At 39.5% G+C, this 20,875-nt stretch overlaps 1 protein-coding gene across 10 annotated transcripts in view; it reads right to left on the bottom strand.

Moving 5' to 3' along the window:
* The window catches only part of MYH10 (myosin heavy chain 10), a 153,306-nt gene that overhangs the window by 87,760 nt on the left and 44,671 nt on the right, over nucleotides 1–20,875 (bottom strand). For 4 of the 10 annotated variants that reach the window (XM_009189641.4, XM_003912321.3, XM_009189644.4 and 1 more), the window contains exons 5-7: nucleotides 13,239–13,341; nucleotides 12,591–12,620; nucleotides 5,816–5,908 (exon numbers count right to left, since the gene is read on the bottom strand). In XM_009189641.4, coding sequence (XP_009187905.1) covers nucleotides 5,816–5,908; nucleotides 12,591–12,620; nucleotides 13,239–13,341 — 226 coding nt within the window. The remainder of the gene's footprint in view (nucleotides 1–5,815; nucleotides 5,909–12,590; nucleotides 12,621–13,238; nucleotides 13,342–20,875) is intronic. The other 6 variants (XM_009189642.4, XM_003912320.4, XM_009189645.4 and 3 more) reach the window with 2 other exon arrangements.

Below are 20,875 nucleotides of genomic sequence, written 5' to 3' on the forward strand. Positions count from 1 at the left end.
GAAAAGAAAAGAAAAAAGGATTTGTGGAAATAGAGAAAGTGATTGTAACTAAAACTCTGTGAGGGAAGATGTATCTGCTGATCCAAACAATCATTTTAAAATTGAAGTCCCTGTTTTTAAAGTTTCATTATGAGAGATTCATTTTACATAAATCTCCTTCATCTGGAATGCATTTTACTTCTCCATAAACAGAGAACTGGACTAACTGTGAATGATTATTTTCTTAAGGGTAATGCTCTCCGAAAGAAAGAATCCCTTTAATATAAACCATATGCTAGTATCTTTGAAAGAAAAGATATTCTTCAGGAAATTAGTCATCTATATCGGATCAAAGAAATGGAACCAAATGGCTTCTAAAGCTTATGGAGTTTATAGTCTCAAATATTTTCACTGTAAGCATGTAGCTTGTAAATATGACTGCATGAAATTTCACTGTATACACAACTCATTTTTTAACATCATCTTACTCTTACTATGACACTGATCTCAACCCAAGGCCTGGCCTGCCCACAGAGCCACTGCCTCCCTCATGTTCTCTACCCACGCTTCTAAAATGGGGGCATGCATATTCTCAGAGGATCTAGCATAGGTACCACCTTCCCCGAGCTCAACAACATCATGACATGCCGCTGAAAACACATTAAAAAGTTAAAACCGATATGAAGGTGTGCTTTACAGGGCTAGGGACCTTGGTTTTGACCACTGATAAATTCCCAGGGCCTAGAAAAGCGCATGGCACTTTGTAGTGTCTGCCGCATTTTAAGTAAATGAATCTCATAAAATCCATAAATATGCCTGTGGGGCACTATGCTAGGAACCAACAATACAAAGTCCCTGCTGACAAAGCTCTTAGACATTCTACTAGGAAGGATAATAAATAAGCAAAGTAATTAGTTACAGCTTGTGATAGGTGCCATGAGGGAATAAATAGGATACTGTGATAGAGAAGAAGAAGAAATCTCCTCGGTTTAGACTAACTAGCTAGTTAGGAGAAGAAATGTGGACAGATTTGAAACACCTTCTGGACATTTAACCAACGGGATTCACTGCTGGCCTGGACGCAGGCCATGGGAAAAAGGCTGATTCCTAGGTATTTTGTCTTCCTAGGTTTTGCTATTGTTTTTATTTTAAGTTTAAGCAACTGGGTGATTTGATCATACCATTTATTGACAGAAGACATAAAGGAACAAATTTTGAAAGGAAAGGAAAAATTTTCATTTGGAATATGTTAAACTTGAAGAATCTATTGATATCCATTTGGAGACATCAATTAAGTTGCACAGTGGTTGGCAAAAAATAGGTGCTTAATAATTAAAAGAACTAAATAACAAATCAAACATCAAAATTACACAGAATTGAATTTAAAAATGAGTCTACAATGGTTTCTTTCAAACCCCAAGAACCAACACCCATAGAGAAATACTAAAGGGGAATTTTAACTGAACATTATTTAATCAATAGACCTAATTATTTTTAATGCAGCTACTGAGATCAACTACTTGTTTTAGTACTGTATAGGTAACACCTTATGATAACAGTAGATAGCAATAAACTATTATTAAAAAAATAACGTATCAATAAAAGTTGACTTTGTAAGAATTAAAGCCCAAAGTAAACAATTTAAAGATACCTCTGTTTCTTAGTCGAATTGAAAGCTACGTCTAAGAACAATGCCTCAATAAAAAATCTTTTTTCTACTAAAAACAAATCAGTTTTTACTATATTAGAATGCACTTAAAGGTTATTATATAGTAGTGCAGGCACTTTGGAAGGTGGTACTTCAGCTGAAATAGTGTTTGTTGAACATTTGGATTCAATGGCTGATTCTTGCTCCTTTCCTATTCCAGGTGGCTAGAAAACAATATAGTTCTTCCTACCAGCAGAATGTAAAACAGGTTTCTATCAGACTTCATTGTCAACCTTTGGAATAGGATGTATAAATAACAAGCATTAAATAGACTCATGTATTACTTTGCAAATAAATTTCAGAAAATAATTACCTTAATTTAGACTATAATTTGAAGGAACGACCTAGAGCAGTTTCTCGATCTTAGCATAACTGATACTTTGGGCTCAATTATTCTAAGCTGTGGGGACTGTCCCATGCATTGGATGATTTTTAGCGGCATCCCTGGCCTCTACCAACTAGAAGCCACTGGCACACCACTACCCATTCCCCCAGGTAAACAAACAAAAATGTCTCCAGACACTGCCAACGTCCCTTGGGGAGCCTCCAATTAAGAACCACTGACCTAGAGTCATTCCAGTTACAGATTAAAATCCTACATACATCAATGATGGAAATCGCTGTAAGGATTCATGGTAGCCACGATAGCCAAGACTGCCTCAGTGATCCCCACCTCTGGTATTCACAGTCCCCTCCCACACAGTATCAGGGTTGGTTTGTATGGCCAATAGAAGACAACAGAGGGATGACATGTGATTTCCAAGGCAGGGTGTGTAACTTCTGTCTTTCTCTCTCTTGGATCACTTGCTCTGGGAGAAGTTGGCTGCCATGTCATGGTGACATTCAAGGAGCCCTATGGAGAGGCTGCCTCCAAGGTCAGGCACTGAGGCCTCCAGCCAACAGCCACGTAGGACAGAGACTTCCCAACAAGAGTTACCTGAGGAAGATTTGAAGCAGATCCTCCCACCTCAGTCAGGCCTTCAGATGACTGCAACTGTAGCCAACATCTTAGCGACGACCTCCTGAGAGACCCTGGGCCAGAGTCACCCAGCTAAGCTGCTACTGACTTTCTGACACACAGAAACTGTGAGATAATCGATGCCTTAAGCCACCGGGTTTTAGGATCATTTGTTACATAGCAATCAATAACTCATACAGAATTATAGCTGTTCCAAACACTAAAATAATGAGTTGAAACGCACTCTGGCAGGGAGATAAATCCTTATACTTCATAACAGAATCACTACATTCTTTACCCAAGGGCACAAATGATGGCTTAGTAGCAATTTATCTTTTCCAGGAAAAAATGAGACAACTGAGCACCAAAACTGTTTCTCTTGAATTCAGGGTATGGTTTCAGGGCTTGGGGGCGGGGAACAGAATAGATTAGTAACTTGATTTCTGTGGTAAGATAAACGATTTTCCACAAAGTCCTTGAAGATCTTGATGGAGATTCACATACCAAAGCTGGCAGCTCCCTGTTCCTTCTTTCCTGTGATACAGCCACTAAACACAGGGCATTTCAGTAGGAAAATTTCAGATTTAGTTGTGGCTCAGGCTCAATGGGGATGATCCAGGAGAATGACAGAAAGTCTGAAGGAATGCAGTTTCCTCAGATAGTTTCTAAACCCACAAGTCAAGTCCCAGGCATGCGTCCTACTGACACAGGCACATTTGTTTATCCCACTTTGCACATAAAAAGCTAAGTTAATTGCTAAATGAACTTGGATTAAGTGAATCTTCAAATTTTATCTTACTGGAAATAAACAATATTCCAAGAAAGTACATCCCTATTTCTTACGTAACTTGGAAAGCATCTTGCACTGAAACCATCTCTGAGGGTGCTATGGACTGAAACGCGTCCCCGCACAAATTCCTGTGTTGAAGTCCTAACCCCCAGGACCTCATGATGGAACTGTCATTAGGAAGAGGGTCTTTAAAGAAGTAATTACATTAAAAAGGAGTCATCAGGGTGCACCCTACTTCAATATAATTGGTGTCCTTATAAGAAGAAGAGATGAGGACACAGACACACACAGAGGGAAGGTCACGTGAAGACACAGGGAGAATACAACCATCTATAAGCCAAGGAAAGAATGTACAGTGAATCACCAAGAAAACTAACATAACTAACTCCATTTCTGTTTAAGGGGCCTTTACTCATTCCTGCACATGGGCAAGGATAATTTTAGAGCACTGAGATAATATGCAAAAACAGCAATCAGGTAGTTTTTAAAACTAACTCTGAGATTAAAGGAGAAGGGTGTGAACAACTATGTTTTGTTAAAGATTTACAGAAGCACTGTGACTTGACTAAGGACAAGGATATTCCCAACCTCCTCGGACCCTTGCTGGAGCCCAGATGTCTGTGGTCATCAGTTACCTCTTCACCCTAACCCTGTCTCCTTCCCCCCGCTTTAACATAAAAACAGCCTAAAATGTGTTCCGACTTGAGAGGGTCCTCTGGGACACGAGTCCACCATCTTCTTTGTTTGCTGGCTCTCCAGATAAACCTGCTTTTCCTCCCACCAACTCTCGTCTCCTGTGCATGGCTTTCAAGTGGCACGCAGCCAAACCTGGGTTCAGTTATGAGAGGCCTCAGAAGAAACCAATCCTGCTGACACCTTGCTTCAGACTTCTAGCCTCCAGAATAGTGGAAAAGTATATTTCTGTTGTTTATGCCGCTCCCAGTCTGTGGTACTTTTATATCGTAGCCCTAGTGAACTAATCCAGAGGGCTTTCTGGTTGCCCTTGTGTTTGCTGGGTCCTCTGTGATCCTGAATCTGGTCGCTTCCACTAATCATAGCCACGATGCCATTGGAAAATTAATGTGCAGACCATGATGTCACACTCTGTTTTAAAAAGCAAGTCACAATGACACTAGATCCCCAAATGCTGAACTGTAAGAAGAATGAACTGTTGGAACTGAGGTCTCTTTTACTCTGGCCTTCTTGACTTTTACCAATACTTCAGAGCAGGGAGGAGAAAAAGGGAAGAATTAATCTGAACAACTTAAGTGGAAATAATTGAACAATGAAGTCCTTTTTCAATCTAACAGTGGAAGGGGTTTCTGAAACTTGATGACCATAATCCAGGGCAAAAGACTTATTGGAGGAATGTCCACTGTGTTGAATATGGGTTTAAAGATGATTTGCTGTGATGGTGTTGAAGCTGGGCAGCTGGGGTGGGGAGGGGCAGTGTCCCCAAAGTAACAGAGACCTGGCCATCACCTAGGATAACATTCTCAGGTGAACAGGTACAGCCAGTCAAATTGAAGGGGAAAGTAAAGCTTTCAAGTTGAATAGCTAAGGAGAATTTTTAGGCTGGGTGTGGTGGCTCATTCCTGTAATTCCAGTATTTTGGGAGGCTGAGGCTTCCAGCGATTCTCTTGCCTCAGCCTCCCAAAGTACGGGACAACATAGTGAGACCCTAGTCTCTAAACAACAACAACAACAACAACAACAACAACAAAAATTATTATTTTAAATTAGCCTGGTGAAGTAGTGTGAGCCTGTAGTCCCGGCTCCTTGGGAAACTTGAGGCAGGAGGATGCCTTGAGACCAGGAGTTGGAGGCAGCAGTGAGCTATGACTGTGACACTGCATTCCAGCCTGGGTGACAGAGCAAGACCCTGTCTCAAAAAAATTTTAAAGAGAAGTCATAGTAGTGACTAATTATTCTGAAGTCCAAATCCCACAGAAAATAGCAAGATAGGGAAAGGTCAGTTTACCACATCTAACGCGTTGAATGTTTACTATGCCTAGTGCCGGGCTAAGTGCTCAACGTGCACACCATTTAATCTCCACTGATTCCACGACAGATGTTATTATCATGCCCAATCAAAGACAAATAAGCTCAGAGAGGTTAAATTACATATCCATAAAGTAAGACATAGAGTTATACATTTCTGTATGACAAAATGATTAAAGTTACTTACACATTACCTTTTTTCTTTTTAAATGTGACTACTAGAAAATTTAAAATTACATGTGAGCTTGTATTATGTCTACAGAACTACATCTATTAGCTTCTTAAAATCTAGGAAGAAAAGTAATTCATTTGCTTAATCACAGTAGACATTTAACTAGAAATCTAAGGAATTAAAAGCTTCTGGTGCTTTGAAACTTACAAAACGAGATGAGTTATCATTTTTCACAGTCTTCGCATTTCCAAATGATTCCAGAATTGGATTTGCTTGCAAAAGCTGTCGTTCAAGTTCCCCCTAAAAGACATTACACATACACACACACACACAAATAAAAGCAGATGTACGTTAATCTAATGTCTTTACTCAAGTTATCAGGGAAAAAATTTCTAAAAAAGAAACTGCATCTTTTCCTCAGTTCTTTCATTCTGTCTGCCATCCAGCAACTTTTGTTGGCTTCTTAATCCTGGTTAGGATAACGGACTCTACTAAAGGAAAAAAATTACCATCTACAAAGTGACCACAAGGAGAAGAAAATGTCACGCTGAACAGAGAAGATCAACTTAAGCACAGGCCACGTAAATCAGGCAGAGAATTTTGAAAATAAAACAGATGGGCTTTCGTGAAATGAAATTTAGCATGACACTTCAATGAAGAACATACTAATACTTCTGTTTATTTTAACTCTGCCTTATTTGAAAACTTTAAGGCAGTTAATTTAACAGTTACCACTGTATTGATGTAGCACTTTCCAGTTTTCCAAGGAGTTTCATATACTATCTCTATCATATAGACAGGGCAATGTCTTCGCCTCCACTTTCAGAGGATGGTAAAGACGTTGATGCTGCTAACTTGCTCAGATTTAAAAGGCTAAGTAGAGAGTATTCGGTAAAATGTCTGCTTTAGTCAGTGTCTTTACTTATATGTAAATTAGGCCATAAAACAGATTTTACAAACAAAAGGTGGAAATATATTAATATGTGCTTTAATCATGAAACACAATAGAAAGCTGTATGAGAAAGTACGATGCCATTTCTGGCCATGAAAAGCACCAGAAGTGATGTTGTGTTTCTGGAATGTAATTTCAGAATTATATTTTATGACTTAAATAAATCTGCTTTTTCCAAACATAAATCTTAACCCTATATTTTAAAATACCCACAGTATTTTAGACCTAAAGAAAAACTAACTAAAAGCTGCTAGTAAATGCGATACTCTAAGCAAAAAAGATGAATACAAAGAACCTCACATAAGGCTTTTAAATTAGTGGTATTTGATATGTGAGGCACTCCATCACCACCAAATTCAAAAAAAAGAACAAATATATGTCATCCGTACAGTTCTGTCACGCCACCCTGGTGTGGACTGTCACTCTGCTGAAAGGGTGGGGAAGGGTTCCTGAGGCACATTACACAGGAAGGGGACCTGCTCCACCTACGTCCATTACAGCATGATCTGCACTGTCCGCACGTTCACAGGTCTTAAGTACAATCTACAACCGTGTTTAGCTGAAACCAGTCAGGAACCAGTCTTGTTGAGAACCTCAAGCTACCAGGATGTCATTACATGGCATCGGTTCGTTTTCTTGGCGTTAAGACAGCTTCCTCCCTGTACAACAAATCTTCTGGTTTCCTCACTTAAAAACCCTTACCAGACTATTTTTGCTGTGCATTTTTCTAAACCATTACATGCTGCCAAACTTTCTTAAGCATGGTATCCTGAACAACTTTGATGACTGAGAGTCATTGTTAAAAATGCCAGTCAGGGGCCAGGCGCGGTGGCTCACGCCTGTAATCCCAGCACTTTGAGAGGCCGAGGCGGGCGGATCACGAGGTCAGGAGATCGAGACCATCCTGGCTAACAAGGTGAAAACCCGTCCCTACTAAAAATACAAAAAAATTAGCCAGGCGTGGTGGTGGGTGCCTGAGGCAGGAGAATCGCCTGAACCTAGGAGGCAGAGGTTGTAGTGAGCCGAGCCGAGATCGCGCCAATGCACTCCGGCCTGGGAGACAGAGCAAGAGACTCCATCTCCCAAAAAAAAAAAAAAAAGAAAAAAAAGAAAAAAAAGAAAATAAAAAATGCCAGTCATTACTCGGTGATAGAATAGACTGCCTTCCCCCATCCCCCTCTGGGGTTGGCAGTCACTTCCATCAGCATTCCTATGACTAATATCTTGCAAAGCCCTTGGTATACTCAGTTTGTATTAACTGTTTGGGTCTCTAAAAGCCTTTTTTTTTTTTAAACCTAATTCAATCTATGTGATGAGAATGTGGAAACTTGGAAAAACACTGGCATTCTGGTAAGTGGGAAATTACCTTAATAGTAAATATCTACTGCTAGACTGTGGATTCCTTAAAATCACACACCACCCTACCAAATCATAAGAAAAAGATTTTGATAGTCCATCTTTAAAGAGTTTTCCTAACTTGGAGGTAAAGTCAGTAATGCATATCTTACTTTAATATTACTTAGATATGGCTAAAAGGATTATTGGAGTCAAATTTTTTACTGGTTCTTTCCTTTTTCCGTGTGTGTGTGTGTGTGTATGTGTGTGTGTGTGAGAGAGAGAGAGAAAGAGAAAGAGAGAGAGAGAGAGAGCGAGAGCGAGATCGATCCACTGATTCTATTCTTCTTGTGCTGGCTTCAAGTAACCTGGCTGTATCCCCTGTGCCTAACTCGGTCAGTATCAGATCAAAATGATGCTTGGCAAATGTTCTGCTGAATGAATGTATAATCAGAGGTTCCACGGGTATCCAACTCTTTATATGTGAGGACTTTTTCTGCTTATCTGTGATGGTGGGTATCATGAAAATGATGCACAAACCTTTTTTTTAAATAGCTCATCAGCTAGCGTTAGTGTATTTTATGTGTAGCCCAAGACAATTTTTCTTCTTCCAGTGTGGCCCAGAGAAGCTAAAAGGTTGGACACCAGAATTCTAGAAGTATTTGGGGAGGGACGGTGGTGAGCCAAAGGCAACGAGAAGATTTATGGGTCCTCAGAGTCACCATGGTAATTGTGGACTAAGGCACCCCTCTGTCCCTGGTGTTGGTCCCACTACGTTAATAGTGTCATGGTATCACTCCTACTAATGGATTTGTGGACACTGGTGAGACTGAGTAATGATCTCAAAAACTCATAAATGAATCCCCCAAAACCTGGTACAAAGCTAACTATCATAACATATAGAAATTCACATGAAATAATTTCTGTGTTGAACAACTTCATAATTAGATAAATGGTGCTAACAAATCTCAACCAAATTATGAAGGCATTTGTAAACCATCAGGGGGCAGTGACTATTCACTTTTCCTCTGGAACTGGATGGGCAATGTCCTTCGTTTCTATTCTATAATGTTATTTTGGAATGTAGAAAACAGGCAGCCTTAGCTATTGAAATGATTTTTAAAGTTCTAAATATTTAGAGTTATATACTGCTTTAAAAGTTTACCAGTCATAGTGAAAATTATACTCCTGGGTTTATTACATAGTATATAATATACGCTCGCTATATGATATAGCATGAGTTCGAAATGGTTAAAAATATATACCTCTTTCAAAAGTCCAGTTCAGCCAGCAAGGGGACTCAGGCTGGGATCGGGCTGTACCTTGCAGGCCTGGCAGGGCAGAGCTGCAGGAAGGTTAAAAGCAGGCAGCAGCAACCAATCACATGTTGAAAACCAGACTCTAATCTCAACTGGCAGAGTCTCATTACTTGCTACTTGCTATCTATCACCTCTCTGTCTTGGTTCAGCACAGTTTAAACCAGGTTGGGGAAAGATACAAAGTCATCCTGAAGATGACTGGAAAGACAGGGAGGCAAGTGGGCTGGCTTGAAGGAATCATTTGTAGGGGATGGTCAAGTTTTAGAATTTAATCATTTTCAAATCTGCTCTGAAATTGCGCTGTGTTGAGCCTTTGTGAACTCTGTGCTAGACTTTGAGGGTCTCTAAGAGCAACCTCTCCTGAGGAAAGAGGGCACACAGAAGCTGTACTTGCAGTCGGCTGGTGGATACTAAGGGGATAGAGCCAAATAAGACCTTTAATTTTGTTATAAAAGGTACACCAAAAGTTCGTAGATAAATGTTTATTTCAAGTTTACTTAAGTATTGTGACTTTAATTTTGAAAACTGATTTGCTTATATTTGTTCATATTTCAAAAATGAAGATGAAATTTAAAAGGTAAACATATAAGACTGACCACACTGCTCACTAGGATGGCTTTAATAAAAACACAGACAATGACAAGTGCCGATGAGGATATGGAGAAACTGGAACTCTCACATGTTCCTGGTGGGAATGTCAAATGGTACAGTCTCTTTAAAAATGTTTAACAGAATTACCATATGACCCAGCAATTTTACCTCTAGGTATCTACCCAAGAAAAATGAAAACGTATGTTCTCACCATAACTTGTACATGAGTGTTCATAGCAGCATTAATTATAATCGCCAAAAAGTAGAAAAAAATCCATATTCATTTTCTGATGAATGGACAAACAGAACGTGACACATATTTAATATAATGGAATATTATTTGGCCAAAAAAAGGAATGAAGTACTTATATGTGCTAGAATCTGGACGAACCTTGAATATATTATGCTAAAAGAAAGAACTGTCAGGGAGGACCACATATTATATGATTCCATTCACACAAAATGTCCAGAATAGGCAAATACATAGAGACAGAAAGTAGATTAGTGCTTGCCAGGGGCTGGGGGGAAATAGCACGTGACTGCTAATGGCTATGGAGTTTCTTTTGGGGTGAGGAAAATGTTCTAAAATTCATTATGATAATAATTGCATAATGTGAATATACTAAAAACACTAAATTGTACATTTCCAATGGGTACATTGAATGGTATATGAATTATATCTCAATTAAGTTGTTTCAAAAAAAGAATAAGTAGACAAACGAGCAAATAAATAAAGGACTGACAAAATCAGGAGCCTAGAAATGCCCTCCCTTTTGGGTTTACAATTCATACTACCGTTTAGTGATAAAATGCTGGATGTATACACATGATTCCTCAGAATTTAACTTTTGCTTATAAAGTTCAATGTAAAATCACAAACCAGTGGTATCAAATCAACCAAAAGAAACTGTGACCTTGGAAAGTACAGACTTTTCACATTGTAACTATAACTTTAAGGCAATCATTCAAGTGGGGTGAAGAAGTGGCAGACAGTGACACCCAGCAGGGGGAGAAGTAACTTCTTGACAGGACCCTTCCAGGGTGTGACCATTCCCTACCGCGCTGTTAAATATTTCATGTTCCTCAGTTGTGTTGGGGAAGAAAAATTGAGAACGAGTATTCTTCTGATATTTCTAAAAACGTCAGCATAGCTACTGCTTAACTATGATTAAAATCAACTTGGGAAAAGCAGCATTGAAGATTGTGTGCACAGTGGAGACATGCAGTACAACATGCAAATCGGCAATGACCGGGAAGCATGGCCCAAAGAAGCTGCTGCCTTCTTTGGGAGAACGTGCTTCCCAGGGATTGATTTGACTCAAAGTAAAATCTAGGGCGGGTAGGCATGCTACTCACATACAACAGGGATCCACTCTGTAGTTTAAAATGACATCGAAACAAAATGTTAACAACAATGATTTATGTGTTCCACAGGGAATTAGGAAAACCTAAATCTGTGTATTAATTGCTTAGCACTATTTCAATAGCGACCCAAGTACATATTAAAAGGACGTTTAGCAAGTACCTCTAAAGCATAAAGAAAAGCTGCCTTCTGGCCCAGATTTTCCTTCTTTAACTGGCAAAGAAGCTTTTAAATATCCTACAGGATAACGATTATTTCATTAACCCTCTTCATTTGTATCACTGGTCTATTCTGCAGCTAAAGGAGCAAAAGGACATCATAGGCCTTCATAGGTACAGTGCAGCTTGGGTGGCTGGCAATCTCTTAAGAATCTTAAGATAGATATCTTAAAATCTCAGCGTCTATGACAATTCCTTAGATATTTACGATTATTTCTTTAGATTAACAGATCATTTCCATAACTCGATATTATTGTTTCTTGCTTTATATCAGCTTTGTATCATTATGTTTGTGAAAGACAAACCAAAACCCTTCCAATGCTAGGGAAAGGAGTAAATCCAAGTATAGATGTCCTACTCTATCCAAGGTATCTGGCTTAGGTCTGCCCTCCTTCTCCTCCCAGGTAGTGAGAAATGGAGGACATGCTATGATTCTTGGTTTGTTCATTGCTATGGTCTGTGGAGCGGAAAGGTAGGCATCTGATAATTAGGAAGAATAACAGTCTTCCACTACTTGCCCAGTATAAAGAATATTGTAATTGACTTTATTTTACTTATTTATAGAGATGAGGTCTTGCTCTGTTGTCCAGGCTGGAGCACAGTTGTGTGATCGTAACTCACTGCAGCCTCAAATACTTGGGCTCAGGCCTTCTGTCTCAGCCTCCCAAACACCTGGGACTATAGGTGCATACCACTGTGCCCAGCTCTAATTTATTTAATATATTAAATATAATCGGGCCTTTGTTAAAACACATACAGGCATAAACTATGCCATGCCATAAAACTTTAACAGATCAGAAATTTGTTAGCTCCAAAGGTACAACTTTTGAAGAGGCAGCCCCAAATTTAAAATGTAGTGTAGGGCACAAAGCTAGGTTTCCATGTGTCTGGTAAGTATCAAAATAATTCCACCTAGTAAATGACATATGAAACCATAATTTATAGGCTTCATAAACATGCAGTTCAATGTCATGATAAAAGGGCAAATAAATATTAAAATGTATCTGGAAAACAAATTTAAAGCAAAACGGCATGCGCTTCTCAAGAAAGAATAAGGCTCTAAGCAATAAATTTTCAAAAGTAAATTTTCTTAATGACAGATTTCACTTAGAACTAGTGGCATTTGATTCTAGCAGAGACTCAATCTACAGACAGAAATTAGTGCAAACACTCAAGACTAAGAAGCATAAAGAAAAGCACTTGCCTGGTGTTTCACTGGTTTAGGCGATTCCTGCTGTTCATTACAAACAGACAAATGCAAATGTTAGCAAGTTTGAGTCTTTGCCTAGCAGTAAGCCATTTCCAAAGCACCAAGCCAATGTGCAGTTGAGAACTGTGGAAGCTGGGCTGGCTGGCATTCTCTCAGGCTGTATTAACTATCACTTCTGCATGTCTAGAAATTAAGGAGAACTGACATTTCTATTCTTGCCCTTTTTCTATCATCACTTCTTCCCATATCTCTCTCCTCCCCTCAGGCTGCCGTGGGTAGTAGCGACAGGCTACTGCAAGTTCAGAAAGAACGGCTGAAAATAGGCGAGCATCTTCTTTTGGTGGAAAATAAGTCTTCATAAGTACTGCTGAACAATTCTCAGCAAATCTTTGCAAGAAATTAGGCATCAAGCCACAACCATAATTCCGGTTTGCCCTGTCAGAAAGCCTCTTTAACAGCAATTTCCCTGTATCCTAGCCCCTGGAGTGGAAAAAAGCGTTGCTGGGTAGGTGGCGGGGAGCGGGTGGGGACAAGGGAGCTGTCAGTTATAGCAGTGTGAGAGCAGACTGGCTTCCTTATTTTTGCTTCTGAAATTATAAATGAATAAGAAGAGATTTAGAAAACAACAGAGCAGAAACTTACAGGAATATTATGGTCCTTTCTTCCTTTATGTGAAGAAGCAACATGGGCAAGGTACTGAATAACTTTCTTTGTATTTTCTGTCTTCCCAGCACCTGACTCACCCCTGAAAGAAAGAATTAATATTGGCTACTTTAACAAAAGCACAGCACATGCATTCCAAAATTACAACTGAAAAATTAAATTGCATTGGAACAATAATAAAAATAAAAAGAGAACAGAAAAAGTAACTATCAACAGTAGTTAGAAAATTATTCTTGTAAAAGGTATTAAATAATAAATCCAAATAATTCTTCTTTTTCTTTGAGACGGAGTCTCACTCTGTTACCTGGGCTGGAGTGCAGTGGCACGATCTTGGCTCACTGCAACCTCTGCCTCCCGGCTTCAAGCAATTTTTGTGCCTCAGCCTCTTAAGTAGCTGGGATTACATGCACACACCACCATGCCCGGCTAATTCTTGTATTTTTAGTAGAGATGGGGTTTGGCCATGCTGGCCAGGCTGGTCTTGAACTCCTGGCCTCAAGTGATCTGCTCACCTCGGCCTTTTAAAAAAGCACTGGGATTACAGGCCTGAGCCACTGCGCCCAGCAAACCCAAATATTTCTTGATAGATGCCAGTAAGAGGACACAGGAATATGTTCACGACACTCTTTTTTCCCTTGAGGGTGGGGGGTTCTACCAGAGAAGTGAAATTTATTAGAACATTCATGAAGAAAACTCTTCAGTACCATAAACATGACCAGCACTGCAAACAGAGAATCCCTAAAACAATTAAATTAATATGATTTAATCTGAAGGAGCTGAAAGAACAACTCTGAAATGCCTACTGGTACTGATACTCATTTTCAAAGCCACTGAAAGCCTTCTCAGATCCCCCTGTCACAGCATGCTAGTGACGAATTGCTTCCTGGTGCCAATGTTGTGCCTCATTTGCACCTTGTTAAAGATCTTCCCATCATTTGCTGGCCTCATAGGCTGGGTTCCTGATGGCAGGGGCTATAGCCTCATATATTTATTTATTTGTGTTTTGTTTCTTTTCTTTCTTTTCTTTTTGTTTTTTTGAGACAAAGTCTTGCTCTGTTGCCCAGGCTGGAGCGCAGTGGCGTGATCTCGGCTCATTACAACCTCTGCCTCCTGGGTTCAAACAATTCTCCTGCCTCAGCCTCCCAAGTAGCTGGGACTATAGGCGCACGCCACCATACCTGGCTAAGTTTTTGTATTTTTAGTAGAGATGGGGTCTAGCCATGTTGGCTAGGCTGGTCTCAAACTCCTGACACAAAGTGAACCACCTGCCCAGCCTGTGTTTTGTTTCTTTTTAATCCTTGTAACTTTGCCCAGTGTTGACACATAGGCAGACATAATTTGTTGTCAAAATCAGTAAATACTATGAATTTTGTTGTGAATGAGGACAAATGCCACCACTTTAAATGATTCATATTTACAAGCAAGGCTGGCACATTTTGAAAGTTGCTTTTCATTTCTACTCAGTACTAGGCTTGAAATACAGACAAGCTGCTACGCACACAGCAATACCTGAATTACGGCCTCTGCTCAAACACTGAAGCTCCCCTAAGACATGATCAAAGCAAACCTAACTTTACAGTCAACAAAATTCTCAATTTGGATTATAATAAAAATTTCAATATCTAATTAATTTTTCTTTAAAAAAAAACCCCAAACTCAAAAATGTTATTATATACATTGCCAATGAGTAATCCTCTAAGCATTTAATCTAAGGATTGAAAATCTAATTTTTCTAACAGGACTCTTCCTTGGAATTGCACTTAGAATTACACTATTTGGGCCGGCCGCAGTGGCTCATGCCTGTGATCCCAGCACTTTGGGAGGCCAAGGCTGGAGAATCGCTTTAGCCCAGGAGTTCAAGATCAGCCAAGGCAACATAATGAGACCCGTATCTACAAAAAAAAAAAAAGTAACAAATTAGCTGGGTGTGGTGGCTTCCACCTGTAGTCCTAACTACTTAAGAGGCTGAGTTGGGAGGATCTCTTGAGCCTAGGAAGGTGAGGCTGCAGTGAGCTGTGATTGTGCCACTGCAACCTAGCCTGGGCAACAGAGCGAGACCCTGTCTTAAAAAAAAAAAAATTACTGTTTGAAGTGTCCAAAACTTAAATTTTTCGGTAGCCTTACTGGTTGCATTATCTTTTTAACACTGCACCCAGATAACCACAAACTCAACCGCAGGAAGACTGGGTGAAGGAACCCTAGTGACCAACTGTTGGCCTCAGTAGGGACATTTTCTTCTCTGGGCCTCAGTATCCCAAATCTGTAAAATGCAGGCATTGGATCAGATCCTTTCTAGTTCCAAGAGCTGATAATTCTAGATATAACCCATTTAATGGTTTATAAGACTATTTCCTATGTGAAGCTTATTAACCACCCCTCATGTTAGAGTAACATTAGTTTCCTTCAATGATTCGCCATCCACAAGCGTCTGAATCTTAGACACTCGAATCTACCAAACTTTTATTTTAAGGTTTCTGCCCACTATTCCTGCTAAAAGAGGCCTTTCTGGCAACCAAGATTACATCAATCTGTAGTCTCACTTTTATATCATCTGTATTATTAAATCCATCTGTTGTTTTCTTTTACAACTTTGATAGTTTCACTTTTTACAGCTGAAGCTTCAATCTGAAAAAAATTTTATGATTTGAGGTAAGAATTTAATCTAATTGTTTCCCCTGGATGATTCAGCCCACCTCCCAATATCAATGACTGACAAAGACATTCATTCTCAGGTGATCTAAAATGTTATCTTTTAGACAGGCATGGTGGCGGGCGCCTGTAATCCCAGCTACTCGGGAGGTTGAGGCAGGAGAATCGCTTGAACCTGGGAAGCAGAGGTTGCAGTAAGCCGAGATCTTGCTACTGCACTCAAGCCTGGGTGACAGAGTGAGACTTCATCTCAAAAAAAAAAAAAAAAAGTTATCTTTATCTTATTCTTATTCCCCATACATGTGGCTTATTTCCAAGCCAGCACCATATTCAGTGGTTCTGAAATGTGGCTAACCAGAGCACCCACCATCATCCTTCTTTTTGAAAAGAGCAAAAAGAAATCAGGTAGACTCTGAGGTTTATTTTTTACATCAACTTCAAATAGTTTTTTTCTGTTATCTCTTCCCCCTCTCCCTGCCTCCCAAATAAAAAACGATAGGTAGAATTTTGAGTTAAATGGTATCAATATTCAGCCTCTTTTTTTTTTTTTTTTAAGGAGAAATGATGTCTTTATCCCTGTGTCTCCCAGGTATAAGTTTTGCATTTTTCTAAGTTCAAAACAAGCAAGGATCATGTTTGCCTTATTTATCCTTAAAATCACAGTGCCCAACAGAGCAAGTGCTTGATATAGACTGCCGAGTCAATGAATAAATGTAGGCCCTACACATTTTTAAGGTTTATTCCTAGGCTCTTTTTAATAATTTTTGTTCTTATCAATCTCTTTTCATCACCATTATATTTTCTACCTGGCTACTATTGGTACACAGATAAGACAATAGTTGCTATTCATTCATTCAATTACGTATTCTTTCAACAAACATTTGCAAATCAACTTCTATGTGTCAGGCATTCTTCTAAGTGCTAGGGATATAGTGTGAATATTGTCCATGTCCTTGTGGGGCGCAAGGTGAGAAGAACAGACAGAAAATAAATAAGAAAGACAGGTAAGATTATTAGATTACAAGGATATAAGGAACGCTACAAAAGACACTAAAAGGAAAAAGAGAAGGAAGGACAGCCCCCTCCTGTAGATATGAAGGTCAGGGGAAAGGTTCCTGAAAGATGAGCAAGAACTGGCAAGTGAAGAGCTGGGAATGTGTTCAGGAAGATGAGAGGTACATGTAAAGACCCCAAAGCAGAAAAGAGCTTGGCCTAGTCCAGGGACTGATGGCCAGGTGCCAGGATTTGATATAAGTAACAACCAGGGGAGGGAGTGGCAAGAGAGACAGATGGAGCAGGAAGGGGAGGGGTGCCATGGACCCTGGAGGTCATGGTAAAGAATCTGGGTTTTATTCAAGTGTAATTTCTTAAATAGCTATGACAGTGGTCTCTCTGTTTTGTTCTCAGCATTATTAGAAATACTGAGTGTTTCCATGTTAATCGTGAGATTGGTTGTTGGTTTCAAAAAGATAATTTCTTATTATGCCACGAAATGGGCCTCTTTTTCAGACTGATGATGACTTGTCTCAAATACAGTGATGATTGTTACTTTCCAGCCTGGTTTGTCTCTGTGGTTTCCCAGCTAACCCCCTCACTGGACATGCTTCAGTGTGACCCTAAAGCATTTTTTCCTGCCTGTCATACTTAGGCAGCCATACTTCAACAATTGCTTATGAACCCTGCTACATTTTACATACTTCAGGTCTAAGGTAAGTCTGCTAGAGAAAATATGGCTTCAAAGATAAGATATATTCAAAATCTTACTGTTGAGCTCCCAAGAGGATAGACTCTGGGTCTTACACTGCCCACTATAAAATGGGGATAATAGCTCCTAATGCATAGGGTTGTTGAAGAAAAAATACAGCCCAACTAAAGTATGTAAGTGGCATTCAGTAAACATTATCCATTATTGTCCACTCAAATATTCATCCACTATACATGAGGTGATTTGAATTACTAAACTTTATGAATCAATAGTTAGGACGGTGGTTAAGAACCTGAGCTACAGAATCAAAATGACCTACCTAGATTCATATCCTTCTGCCACTCCCTAGCTATGGAGTTTTAGGCAAGTTACTTAGTTCTCTGAGGCTGAGTTTACATGCCTTTAAAATGAGACTCCACAGGACTGAGATAATGCGGGAAAGGGCCTAGCACTGTCCTGGCCAAAAGGCTCTCAATAAATGGTAGTGGTGATACCAATAGTTATGATAATGATCGATGATGACGATGATGATGGTAATGGAAATTTTTAAAATCTGATTTTAATGAAGGAGGTGGCAGGATCAAAGGAGTGTAGACCTTGGGAAAATAGAAAAAACGAAATGAAACAATGAGAAATGGCACATCTGTTCCAGATGGAAACAGAGGAGGTAACTAAGAGCAGCTTGAACAAAAGCAGAGGGAAGAGGGCCAAAAAGAAAGCTCAGCAGACTTCTGTCTAAGAAAATTAGTTAGGAGAATCCTCTGAAACATGAACAACAGGCCAAAACCTCAACGAGTGAGGACAAAGGGAATCTGACCTCATTTCCATCAACAAAATGAGATGTAACGGTGAAGCAGTCTTACCCTTTAAGTAGCTGGCTGTTTCACTGCTGGTCTAAGACAGGGACTATGGTTAAGGGGAAAGGCTGCAGACCCAGCATCATGCTCTTTTGGAGAAGAAACCCTTCAAAAAAAAAGTGGTAGAAGTACAAAGCTAACAAGAACGAAGCAAGGAGGCTTCTAGCTGGGGGTGTCCTGAATCTGTTGAAGCACATTCGGACACAAAAGATCAGGAGTTTCTAAACATGAACATATTTGCGTTTCCTCAATAGGTCTACAGCTTTGGCTTCTCAAAGGGATGTGCAATCCAAAACAAAAACATAAAAAACAACAGCCTAAAGAAACAGTGATGCAGATCATTAATACGTGACCAATTCTGAGACTTTGAATTCCTTCTGGACCACGGGGATTTCCCCAATGAGAAACCCCTTTTTCAGATCTTTATTGGTAAAAATATAGGTATTTTATTTTGTCTGGATATTTGTAACATTGAATTCAGCCTAGCTTCAAAAATCACCCTCTGCTTGAAGTTCTTGTTTTAGACAGCCTCAATCTGAAAAACACCATATACATATTACCCCCTCTATTATCTATACCTATAAAAACATACAACATTAGTAGATAACTTCCTACAGTTTCCAAACTCTCTTTAGAAAGCAGCTTACTGTGAAGAGCAGAGATTTTGTGATCAAGATAGGCTTGGGCTCAAGTCTCCCCTATCGCACTGGCACTAGCTCGTATCAGGTCTTGGATAATGTGACAGTAAATGGACACAACAGAGGTACTGCAAAGATTAACGGAGAGAACACTTCCAAAGATATGTTCACTTTCCTTGCATATCTGCCTAGAACATTTTAAATTTTTATTTACAAGTTGATTTGATACTTCTTTTTCTTCCATAACATAGATGTCATCGAAAGTGAGACACACAGCTACAGCCATCTAATAATTCCTAAAGTTTTAGGACTTGAGGACATCTAAAATAGGGTCATTAGAAAAGCAAATCGACTACATAGTTGACGAAATAATTACTCTTTTTCTTTTTTTTAAACAAGAGAAAACGCACACAAATTCGTTTAACATGAGCGTGGGGAGAATCACAGAGTGATTGCCCCTAAACAGTTATTCTCATACAGAAATAGGGTTTAGAGAGGCTGACAATCTGATCCAGAATCACACAGTTCATGGCAGAGCTGGGAGAAGAAAGAACACCAGAGTTCTATCTGACCACACAATGTTTTTTCAACTACATTACACTGTTGCCTTAGTTGTTTAATCAATTCTATCAATTTAGTTGCCTTAAAACTTTTAAGGTATGTTATTCCTAGCAGGAATCAACTGTTCTCAATCCTGGCTGGCTGGCTTCGCCATCATTACTTAATGTAATATTTGTATATAATAGATAAGATTCCTTTACAAAAACATCGATTGTCACATCTTAATAGGCCATTGTGAGGCAACCATTATTTTATAATTTTTACATTATACCCAAATATACTTAAAAGGAGAAAACCAACTTGCCTAAAGCAGTTAGAGTCATAAAATAGAAACAGAGTATTCTTTAAAAGGGGGGTGTAAGAGAACAGAGTAATTTCCTCATCAAGGGTGACTGCTTTGTGAATTTTAATTCTGATGAGAAGGAAAATCGACATGAGGATTACACTGAAGCAGGATTTCACCTCCAGTTCTATGGGGGTGCAAGTGTGAAAGACTACTCTCTCCTGAGAGAGGATGCATGCAGCCCGAGTGTCTTCACCACACACAAGAATACTAGGATACTCAGATAAATAAGCATTAAACAGGTGGCTTGCAAGTGGGAGCTCACAAGGCCTGGCCTGAGTCTGCAGAAACAAAAGGTTACCTGGGGAACTATGGGCAGATAAGGCCAGAGTGTAAATTAAGAAGTTTATCCTTTTGGGGGAAAAGTAAATTACAGAATAAATGACTAAAAAAGTGAAATGTTGACCTAAAGGAAGATGCTGAGGCAAAATTAATATAGAAAGCGTATTTGGGCCAAGGTTGAAGCCAGCTGCCCAGGACACACTTCAACTTGCCTTGGGCCTTTGTTACAAGCAGTTTTTAAAGGAAAGAGGGAACAAGGAGTGGGCTGATACAAAGCTGTGTGACAGGAATTCTCACTGGTTTATAGAGATAACATTGATTAGTGATTGGATACACATTGCTGAACCATAGGGGATGAGTTATAGTATCTAGTGTACGGCATTTTTTGGCTATCTGGCATCAGTTAGTCTAGAGCACATGTAACAGGTGGCTTTAAGAGGTAACTACCTAGTTCAAGGAGGGAGTGAAACTTGTTTCATTCCAATGCCTCTCTGGGCCTGATAACTTAAAGAGGCTTGCATTCCTCACATAAAAAGGTTTTCTTTCTCAAAAGCTTAAGGAGATGCTATCAAACTACTTAA

The sequence above is a fragment of the Papio anubis genome, chromosome 17 (assembly GCF_008728515.1).
Source record: "Papio anubis isolate 15944 chromosome 17, Panubis1.0, whole genome shotgun sequence".
Lineage (NCBI taxonomy): Eukaryota > Metazoa > Chordata > Mammalia > Primates > Cercopithecidae > Papio > Papio anubis.